At 34.6% G+C, this 12,246-nt stretch overlaps 1 protein-coding gene across 1 annotated transcript in view; it reads right to left on the minus strand.

Moving 5' to 3' along the window:
- Positions 1–3,727: 3,727 nt before the first annotated feature.
- The window catches only part of EAF2 (ELL associated factor 2), a 63,390-nt gene continuing 54,871 nt past the window's right edge, over positions 3,728–12,246 (minus strand). The window contains exon 6 of the mRNA XM_065876546.1: positions 3,728–4,168. Within this exon, the coding sequence (XP_065732618.1) occupies positions 4,122–4,168 (47 nt within the window). The 3' untranslated portion in view covers positions 3,728–4,121. The remainder of the gene's footprint in view (positions 4,169–12,246) is intronic.

The following is a 12,246-nucleotide window of genomic DNA, read 5'->3' on the forward strand; positions in this document are numbered from 1 at the left end:
CACAGCAATTCACACACACACCACACACAATTTACAGGCCTTTGCTTTGAAAAGTCTTATTGAATAGATCTAAGTAGGTATCTAAGAACTTGTATTTTTAATAAGCATCTCTGGTAATTCTTATAATAGGGATTTGATGAACACTGGTTTTTAATCCTTTTCCTAGTCTAGCCTGAAGAATATTACAGAAGAGCCTCCCAGCCTCCAAGACCTATTCTAGAGCCTTTTCTATCTTATCAAGATGCCTCTTGTACACCATCATTTTTGCTAAGTTGAAATCAGATAGAAGGATAAAAGGGAAAAGATCAAAGAGAAAAGCAATTCCTGAATAGAAATGAGTACAAACTCTTGAAAGATAAAAAAAAATAACAGAGTGAAAGAATCTAAAATATCAGTGATAAGAGTAAAAAATATATGTGACCTCAATGATTATGACAGAAGAGAGTGACATTTTACAATCATGTACAAAAAGGAGGCTGAAAATGACAGATACTAATATAGTCAGAGAGAAGAGGCAAATATGAAATTAAAAGAGAACATGTGTTTAGCAAGGTGTATGAATACAAAATCATCACATAGAAATAAATTGTATTTAAATATCAGCAAAAACAAATAGAAAAGGGAATTTAAAACATTATACCAGCTCTAAAAGCATAAAAAATACCTAGGAATAAATCTATTGAAAGATGTCTAAGACATCAACACTAACCACTCTTAAAACATTATTGAAAGAAATTAAAGATCTAAATAAATGGAGAGACATACCATGCTCATGATTTGGAAGCCTCAGCAAAAATGTCAGTAATCCCCAAATCAATCTGTAATTGCAACACAAAATCCAACAGGTTTTGTGAGTGTAGAAAATGACAAGTTGATTTTTAAAATTCATATAGAGATACAAAAAGTGAAGAATAGCAAAGGCAATCTTGAAGAACAATAGTGGAGGATTTGCACTAACCAGTAGGAGACCTATTATAAAGCTATAGTAATTATAACAGAGTGGAACAGACACAAAGATAGATAAGGCAACCAATGCAACAGAACAGAGTGCAGAAAAAGACCCACACATATACTGAGGCATCAGTTATGACAAACGTGACACCGCAGTGCAGTGGGGGAAATGACGGTGTTTTTAACTAAAAAACACCATCTAGGGCTTCCCTGGTGGCGCAGTGGTTGAGAGTCCGCCTGCCGATGCAGGCGACACGGGTTCGTGCCCCGGTCCAGGAAGATCCCACATGCCGCGGGGCGGCTGGGCCCGTGAGCCATGGCCGCTGAGCCTGTGCTCCGCAACGGGAGAGGCCACAACAGTGAGAGGCCCGTGTACCGCAAGAAAACAAACAAACAAAAAAACAAAATAAAATAAAAAACACACCATCTAGATACTCATATGGAAAAAAATATGTTTACCCATGTTTTTATGCATGGTGTAAATATATCTTACACCATGCATAAAAACCAATTCAATATAGATTACAGATCTAACTGTCAAAGTTTAAAAAATTAAAGCTTTTAGAGGAAAACGTAAGAGAGCATCTTCATGGCTGTGGATAAGCCAAGATTTCTTAAATAAGACATAAAATATGGTAACCATAAAAGAAAAAGAATTGATATACGGGACAGTATTAAAATCAATAACTTTTTTGGGCTTCCCTGGTGGCATAGTGGTTGAGAGTCCGCCTGCCGATGCAGGCGACACGGGTTCGTCCCCCGGTCCGGGAAGATCCCACATGCCGTGCAGCGGCTGGGCCCGTGAGCCATGGCCGCTGAGCCTGCGCGTCCGGAGCCTGTGCTCCGCAACGGGAGAGGTCACAACAGTGAGGGGCCCGCGTACCAAAAAAAAAAAAAAAAAAATCAATAACTTTTTTATTCACCAAAAGATACCATTAAGAGCAAAAAGACAACTCACAAAGTGGGAGAAAATACTCATATTACATATATTGTCAAAGGATTTGTGTCCAGAGTATATAAATCACTTCAAAAATCAATAAAAAAAGGTTCACATTCAGATTTTTAAAGTTTTTTGCAATTATAAATAATACTGTAATAATAACCTTGCAAATAAGTCAAATGTATCTGTAGAATGAATTTCTAGAAGTGAGATTGCTGTGACAAAAATGTTTTTATAATTTTCAAAACTGAAGATTCATTCCCTTTTTTCTATTGAGTTGTTTGTCCCCTTCTTGTAAGTTTGTAAGATCTACTGATTTTGTTTGTGGACTTTTAAAATTAAATGTAACTTAAAAGGCACAAATCTTAAGTATAAAACTCCACTATTTTTTACATATGTGTAACTCACACAACCACCACCCAGGTAAGATTATATATATTTGTAATAAATATTTATTTATAATAAATATTGGGTTGGCCAAAAAGTTCGTTCAGGTTTTTCCATACCATCTTATGGAAAAACCCAAATGAATTTTTTAGCCAACCCAATATAATAATATATATTATATATTATACTACTCCTACGAATTGAGTCAGTCCCTTTGAAGAAGGTTTCAACCTTTTTAGAACATATTTTTATAATATTTTTCCCATTCTTGAGTTGGTAATTTTGATTCATCTCTTAATAAATTGGAAATTACTAAAGTAATTATTACATGAATGATATGTGAATGATACAATTCCTGAATTCTGACATGTCTAAGAATGCCTTCTTGCCAAACTGTAGATGATATTTGATGAATACATAATTCATAGGTCACACTTATACCTTGTGCTGACACAGCTTTACTAACTTTAGAGTTTTAGTGTAGTGTTACGGAATAGTTCAAAGCCCACTGATTTTTGTTCCTTTGTAGCCAACTTACTTTCATGCTTATATTATCATCAGTTAGTGGATAAATAAACTATGGTACATCCAAACAATGTAATAATATTATTCAGTGCTAAAAAGAAATGAACTATTAAGGCATGCAAAAGACATGGAGGAAACAAGTGCATATTACTAGGTGAAAGAAGCCAATCTGAAAAGGATGCATAATGTATGATTTCAATTATAAGATATTCTGGAAAAGGCAAAACTAAGCAGACAGTAAAAAGATCACTGATTACCAGGGGTTGGGGTGTGGAGGAATGAATTGGCAGAGCACAGGATTTTTAAGGCAGTGAAACCATCCTGTATGATACTACAGTGGTGGATAAATGTCATCGTACATTTGTTAATACCCATAGAACGTACAACACAAAGAGTGAACTCTAATGTAAACTATGGACTTTGGGTGATGGTGTGTGAATGTAGGTTCATCAATTATACAAAAAAAAAAAAGGTACCACTCTGGGGCAGGATGTTCAGACTTGGGGAGGTTGTGCATGTGTGGGAACAAGGAGTATATGAGAATTCTCTGTACTTTCTGCTCAATTTTGCTGTGAAACTAAAACTGCTCTTAAAAATAAAGTTTATTAATTAAAAAAAAAAGAACTTGCTGCTGGTTAGTGACTCTCAACTATGATATTTATCATTTTCCCCCAATTCAAAAATGTTATAGGTATAAATATTAATTATTTATCTCATTAACATAAATGCTTATTTTTACTCTCAAAAGCAAAATAAGAAAATGATTAAAAAGTATCAAAGAGATAAGAGAACATGATAAAATGTGTGAGAGATAAGAGGACAATTGTTTCATTAAAACAATTACTTAGCTTCACCTTTACCCTAAACTTTAGCTTAATTTTCAACCAAAATTTAAGGAATATCAGATAGAAAGACTCAGAGATGTAATTAAAACCTGGACATTTATTATAAATCAACAGTTTTGCCATTCACAATTGAAAACAGCAGTGTGGTAAAACAGAACACTGAACCTGAACTTCAGAACACCTGATCTGCCACTTGTTAACAATATGTGGGCAAGTAACCTAACCCCTGAAGTTTGTTTTCTCATCTGTAAAACTTCCTAGGAGTTTTGTTAAGATTAAATGAAAACACATGAAAATACCAGTACCCATAAAAGGTAAAAAATGTAACATCAACTGAAAATTCTGAATCAGATTAAATTTCTCTTATCATCAAAGTTAAGATACATTTTCCTCAGCCTTAGGAATTTTTATTCTTAATATAAAATAAATTATCACATGTCTTATAAACTTTATACTTATAGCTGAATATTTCTTCAGTCATCACTGTCACTTCCTGATTCACTCAGCTGCAAATCATTTCCTAAAATAAAAAAAGGAAAACTGTAGTAATTGAATATTTAATATTTAATATTTTTGGATAACATAGATGTTTTACAAAATATAACCCCAAGGTGATCCTGTTTAGCCAACATTATGTCTTTAAATTATAGGATAAGCAATCTGATTATTAGTCACATCAGTAGCAACTCAAAGAATTAATATTACCTGTAAAGAAAAAATAAACCACCAATCTTCAGCATAGTGTTAGTATCACTTGGCATCTATGGATATTTTAGTCTTCTTTCACATACCAACATCACCCTTCTTTTATACCGCTGATTTAATTACATCAGGAAATGAGAAAATGTGGTTCAGAAGATCAGACTATTTTGAAGAGTGAAAAAATGTATAATTTTTTACTACAAACTCAGTCAAAGTCATTAAGTAGTGTATGTTAAGAGTACCTCATCATTGATTCTTTTGTAATTCCTCCATGTTCTTACAGTCACGGAACTTACATTCCAGTGGGGGAGACAGACAATAAACAAACATATAATGTAATATTTATCCTAAGTAGGGATAAATATTACACTATTTAGATGGGTCTGGGGAGAGTGGTGAGAGATGCTATTTTAAATAGGGTAGTTAGGAATGCCTCCTCACGGTGGGACATTAGAACAGAGATCCAAATGTAGAGAGAGAGTAATGAAAATACAGAGGTGGGGGAAAATGTCCAGGCTCAGGTAAAAGCAAATACAAATGCCCCAAGGCAGAAGCATGCTTCTTATGTTCTCTGACAGCAAGAACACCCCTGTGGCTGGAGTGGAATGAATGAGGAAGAGAATGCAGGGAAATAGGTCAGAAAGATATCCAGAAGACCATGGTGTGTAGATCATGGAAAAAACTTTAGATTTTGTTTGAAATGTAATGGGAATTTAATTCACTGGAAAATTTTAAACAGGCAACTGACTTGAACACTATTGTATATCAGTGAATAGACTATAATGGTGTGGAGGAAACATGGAATCAGGGAAAACAGTTATGAGTCTATGCAGTTTCTCATGTAAGATATAATATCAGCTTTAAGAAAGACAAATACTGTATGACTTCACTTATATGTGGAATCTAAAAAACAAAACAAATGAACATATAAAAAGGAACAGAGTGACAAATACAGGGAACAAACAGGTGCCAGAGGGGAGGTGGGTAGGGTGAGGAGAGAAATAGGTGAGGTACAAACTTTCAGTTATAAAACAGTGATAAGTATGAAATGTACATTATGGGGAGTATAGTCAGTAACTATGTAGTACCTTTGTATGGTGACAGATGGCAACTAGACTATGGTAATTGCTTTGAAATGTACAGAAATATCAAATCACTATGCTGTGTACCAAGAACTAACATAGTGTTGTAGGTCAATTATACTTCAAAAACAAACAAACTCAGAGAAAAAGATCAGATCTGTGGCTACCATGAGTGGGGGGTTGGGGGGAGGGGAAATTAGATAAAAGGCAGTCAAAAGGTACAAACTTCCAGCTATAAGATAAATACTAGGGATGTAATGTATAACATGATAAAAATAATTAACACTGCTGTATGTTATATATGGAAGTTGTTAAGAGAGTAAATCCTAAGAGTTCTTGTTTCAGGGAAAATTTTTTTTTCCTATTTCTTTAATGTTTTATGTATATGAGATGATGGATAGTCGGTAAATCTATAGTGGTAATCATTTCAGGATGTATGTAGTTAAACAGTTGTACACTTTAAGATTATACAGTGCTGTATGTTAATTATATCTCAATAAAACTGGGGAAAAAAGAAGTAATACTGGCTTAGACTCAGGTGGTTCAGGTGAAGGTGGTGCTAAGTGGTCAGATTTATAATTTGCTTTGAATATGGAGCTTACAGGACTATCAACAGTACTGGACTTAGTACATGAGAGAAAGAGAAAAGTGAAGGATGACCCCCAAGATTTCTGGTCTAAACAACTGGATAAATGGTTGTATCATTTACTGAGATGAGAAAAACCAGAGGAACAAGATTGTGTAAAAAAAAAATCACAAGTTCAATTTTTAACAAGGTACATTTGAAATACCTAGTAAAGATTCAAGTATATATGGTATAGGCAATTGGATATACAAGTCTGAAGCTCAGGGTAGAGGCTACAGCTGCAAAAGATTTGGGAGTCATTGATTACAGGGGGTTTATTTGAAGCTATAGGATTGGATAAATCTTTTGGGTGGTAAATTACAATGGTTAACAAACTCTTGTATTTTTAAACTACTCCACAATCAACAAAAGCTGGCATATTTTGAAGTTAATATCCAATTTAAGGTGAGTACTTTTTAGGCCATATATAAACTGTTGTAAGATACCTCAGTCCACTGCATGAACTCCAGAACTAATTACATCACTTGATAAAGAAACCTGCTAAAGCTTCATTTGTGCATCTGGTTCACATGACCATTTTCTTATTTTCAAGGCTTCAGTTTCTACTTATTATGGCATAAGAATGTTTATCCTGATGTGATGCCTATAAAATGAGTTTCTCAAGTGACACAAACCCAAATGTCCTGAGTTCCGTTTTTCTTAATAGACTTCATACTACGGAGGTTATAAGCACAGCATTACCGTGCTGTTGGTTGAAATGTTCAGTTTTGAAGATATGAGATTAGCCTTTGAATATGAGATGCTTAGTAAAGGAAATATGTTTTCAATCAAAATGGTAATTATGACTTGGAAAAAAGAGTATACCCATAGCAAATGCATTCAGATACCTAAACCAATGTTTCTCAATGAGAGCAATACTGCCCTCTAGGAGATGTTACAGAAATGTACGTGAGGGGTCTCTTGTCCCAGTGATTTGAAGATTGCTAGTGGCATTTAGTGAACAGGGAACTTAGGAATCTTAAATGTCTTGTAATGCAAGGACCAATCGTGAACAATAAAGAACCCTTCTACATTCTGTAAAACTTTTGAAAGTCCAGTGGGATACTCATGTACCTGAGAGGTCTGTTTATAATTTTAAGGCCAGAACTAATTGCATTTTTATAAACTAAAAGTATCCTTTTGCACAGACATAAAATTCTCTGAAATTTACAAGGATGCAACTATCATGTAAACTGAAAGAAGACTTTACTTTTCTTCTGAGACCTTTACAAAGACTTTTTTTTTTTTTTTTTTTTTTTTGGCGGTACGCGGGCCTCTCATTGTTGTGGCCTCTCTCTTTGCGGAGCACAGGCTCCGGACGCGCAGGCTCAGCGGCCATGGCTCACGGGCCTAGCCGCTCCGCGGCATGTGGGATCTTCCCGGACCGGGGCACGAACCCGCGTCCCCTGCATCGGCAGGCGGACTCTCAACCACTGTGCCACCAGGGAAGCCCACAAAGACTTTTTAAAATTGTTTCTGAAAACACAGTGATATCTATGTTGCTCATTGGCTTTGGGTCAGCAATACAGCACCTCAAAACTTATCTGTGTACGCAATTCTATGAATATGTATGTATATACCTTTCCAGTCCTTATTTTAACAAGATAAATAAAAAGAAAAAATATTGACATATGAGTTGAATATTGCCTTGCTTCCCTTAATTCCAAATATATTCATTAAAAGTAAGTGCAAGCATATGGCACTTTGTTATGTTATCTCACCAGGCCTGAACATTTACAAAGTAGAATATCTATTACTTTACTATAAACTATTTTTATTTTGTCTTAATATTACATTAATTATTTTCAAAGATATATGTGCCTAGATGATATTAAGCTATGAAATTCATTTCAGAATAGTAAAGGGGACTTAAATATATGTTATAAAAGAGGGTGTTGAGTTTGCTAAGGTTGAAAATGGGATGACTGCAGTAACAATAAAAAAGGGTTTATTTCCTCTTAGGAAACTTAAAGTTTGGATAAAATATATCAAGCAAAGAAATTCACTATTTTTTTAAAAGAAATTCCAAGTGGTTACTACTTGTATAACAAGATTGCTGCTGATTTTTCCATATCATTGTTACATCCAAAATATTTCTAAATTCTTTTACTATTTCTATAGTTTGTGGATTCCTTTGGATTTTCTATGTAGACAATTACATTGCCTACAAATAAGGATCATTTTATTTCCTGTTTCCAATTCTTATTTTCATTTCTTTTACTTGTTTAACCACATTTTCTAGAACCTTCAGTACAATGTTGAATAGAAATCATGATATTAGTCCTCCTTGTCTTCTTCCTGACTTTAACGGAAATGCTTCTGGAGTCTCTATTAGTATAATGTTGGCAGTAGTTTTGTTCTTCGTGATTAATTTTTATAATGTAAGGAAATTCCCTTATATTCAATCTTCAGTAAAAGTTTTAAAATTAATAAATACTGACTGTTGTCAAATTCAAATTTGTTGAAATGATCATATGGCTTTATTCCTATAATCTGTTAATGTGGTAAATTATATTGATATAATTCCAGATGTTGAACATTTCCTACACTTCTGTGATGAGCTTTACTTGGTCATGATTTAGCTTGCTTGTTTTAAGTACGATGGTTATTCAATTTGCTAATATCTTATTTGGTAATTTTACATCCATGTTCTTAAGTGAAATTGGTCTATAATGCTTTTTGTCTTGTTCCTGTTCAGTTTTGATATTGAGATTACCCTAGAATTATAAACGAATTGGGTCGCTTCCCCTACTCTTCTATTCTCTGAAACAGTTTGTAGAAGATAAGAATTGTTTGTTCCTTGAAGATCTGCTAAAATTCATCTGTAAAATTATCTTCAATTTTCTAGCATCTTGGGGATATGGAGATAGGATGAAGGAAGAAGAGACGTTAATTGTTAATGGTTTCTTCAGACTTTCCACTTCTTTTTGAGTCAGATTTGGTAAATTATACTTTTTTCCTAGAAAATCATCCATTTTTATGCCAAATGTACTGGGATAAAATATTTGTAAAGTTTTCATAATGAAAAAAATAAAAACATACTATAATTTTAACCACTTTTTCATTCCTAACACTGTGTTTTACTCTTTTTTTCTTCATCAGCCCTAGTTACAGGTTGGTCTTCTTATAAGTTTTCAAAGAAATAACTTTTAGTCTTGTTGATCCTCTAATGTTTCTTTGCTATCTATTATACTAATGTCAATTCTAATCTATAATACTTTCTTTCCCTGTTTTAAGGTCTTATTGTTCCTCTAGTTCCTAAAGGTGAAACTTTCACGCATTTATTTTCAATTTTTTTTAAAAAAGAACATTTTGAGGCTACAAATTTCCCTCTATCATTTTGGTTGCACCCCAAAACTGTTGAGATATTTCTGATATTGCTTAATTATAAATATTTTATAATTTCAGTGTAATTTCCATTTTTTTGTGTGTGTGTGTGGTACGTGGGCCTCTCACTGCTGTGGCCTCTCCCGTTGTGGAGCACAGGCTCCAGACGCGCAGGTTCAGCAGCCATGGCTCACGGGCCCAGCCACTCTGCGGCATGTGGGATCTTCCCGGACTGGGGCACGAACCCGTGTCCCCTGCATCGGCAGGCAGACTCTCAACCACTGCGCCACCAGGGAAGCTCTGTAATCTCCTTTTAACGTGTAAGTCACTAGGTATGTGCTCCAAAGTTTCTAAGCATGTATTTTAAACTATTTTTGTTATTTATTTATATTCTCATTGTTTTGTAGCCATGTGATATGATCAATAAAATATGAATTCTTTTAAATGTGTTATTTCATTTGTCCTAGTAGAAAGTAATTTCCATAAATGGTTTATATTATTAAAAGAATGCCTGCTTCTCATTTTTAGATTGTAAGATTCTACATATTTACTGCTAGAATGGGCATGTTCAGCCTCCCAAGGCAATAGAAATAAAAACAAAAACAAATGGGAGTGGGGCTTCCCTGGTGGCGCAGTGGTTGAGAGTCCGCCTGCTGATGCAGGGGACACGGGTTCGTGCCCCGGTCCGGGAAGATCCCACATGCCGCAGAGCGGCTGGGCCCGTAAGCCATGGCCGCTGAGCCTGTGCGTCCGGAGCCTGTGCTCCACGACGGGAGAGGCCACAACAGTGAGAGGCCCGCGTACCGCAAAAAAAAATTGCTGGAGAGGGTATGGAGAAAAGGGAACCCTTCTATACTGTTGGTGGGAATGTAAGTTGGTATAGCTACTGTGGAAAACAGTATGGAAGTTCCTCAGAAAACTAAAAATATAATTACCATATGATCCAGCAACCCCACTCCTGGGCATATGCCCAGACAAAACTATAATTCAAAAAGATGCATGCACCCTTATGTTCATAGCAATACTATTCACAATAGCCAAGACATGGAAACAACCTAAATGCCCATCTATAGATGAATGGATAAAGAAGATGTGGTACATATATACATATATACAATGGAATACTACTCAGCCATAGAAAAGAATGAAATAAGGCCATTTGCGGCAACATGGAAGCAACTAGAGATTATCATACTAAGTGAAGTAAGTCAGAAAGAGAAAGACAAATACCATATGATATCACTTATATGTGGAATCTAAAAGATGACACAAATGAACCTATCTATGAAACAGAAACAGAATCAGGTACAGAGATATACTGGTGGCTGCCAAGGGGGAGGGTGGTAGAAGAGGGTTGGATTGGGAGTTTGGGATTAGCAGATGGAAACTGGTGTATATAGAATGGGTAACCAACAAGGTCCTACTGTATGGGACAGGGAACTATATTCAATGTCCTGTGATAATGGAAAAGAATATGAAAAAGAATGTATATAAATATAAATAAATATATATATATAACTGAGTCACTTTGCTGTATAGCAGTAATTAACACATTGTAATTCAACTATACTGCAATAAAAATAAATTTATAAAAGGTATAAAAAAGAAAAAATAAATATGGACACAGACACACAGAGAAGGAAGACAGAGGCCAAGTTTGGAGCACTGTGTCTACAAGCCAAGGAAAACCAAGGATTGCCAGCAACCACCAGAAGCTAGGAGAGTCACAAAACAGATTCTTTTTCAGATCCTCCAGAAGAAATCAACCCTGCTGACACTTTCATTTTAACTCCTGGACTCCAGAACTGTGAGAGAATACATTTCTGTTGTTTTAAATCACCTAGTTTGTGATATTTCTTAGCATCCCAAGAAAAATATCACAGTGTGGTTCCTTCCATTTGTTTGCGCTCTTGCAAAAAATAAACTGCTTCCTATGACCAATTTTAATTTACATAAATGACACTGTGCTGTGGACCAAAAAAAAAAAAGATAGAATTTATTATATTTAAAAAAGAATTTATTATATTTAAAAAATGTTAATTGTGTTGTTCAAAGATTTTATACCCTTACTAAATTCTGTATCCTTGAGTACAGATACATTAAATCTACCATTACAATAGACTTATCAATTTCCCCTACTTCTGTCAATTTTTGTTTTATATACACAAATACACATATGTAACTACATTTTTTAATATGTAGTTACATACATTATGAAGGTATATTATTATGGGCATACAAATTCATTACTGTTTATCCTCCTAGTATTTGTCATTATTTGGCCATTCAAGAAATCAGATGCTATAATTTCACCTCTCAAGTTATAAATAATAGCACTAAATATATAAATAACTGGAAGTTCAAAAGACCTTTCCTAGTCCCTAATTAACACATAGTTTTACACTATCATAACCATAACCACAGTTTTACTCTACCACCCATGCTTGGCTCCTCCCTTATTTACTTGTTTTTAAGTTAGAGCAAGTCGGTCTTTCCTAGATATTTACTTTACCATTAAAATTAATACAGTGAGATTAGTTTTAAATATACAGAAAGTCCCATTCTCCCCCAGAGGGTATCAACCTGTGTGCCTTTATTAAAAAGAATTTACTGAGCATCTACTATGTATCAGGAACCGTGTCAGGTGCTAGTATTCAGTGATAAGCAAAATAAGCAAGATCACTGCTCTCCTGGAGCTTATACTTTAGAAGAGAACAAATGAAAGAAATATAAATTTATAAATGATAATTGATATAAAGAAGATATTGCTCTGAAGGTCTATAACAAGGGGGATTTGATCTTTTCAGAAAGGTCAAGAAAGGCTTTCTTGATAAAGTATATATAAAACTACCATCTAAAGGA

This window comes from Phocoena phocoena, chromosome 4 (genome assembly GCF_963924675.1).
Source record: "Phocoena phocoena chromosome 4, mPhoPho1.1, whole genome shotgun sequence".
NCBI classification, from domain to species: domain Eukaryota; kingdom Metazoa; phylum Chordata; class Mammalia; order Artiodactyla; family Phocoenidae; genus Phocoena; species Phocoena phocoena.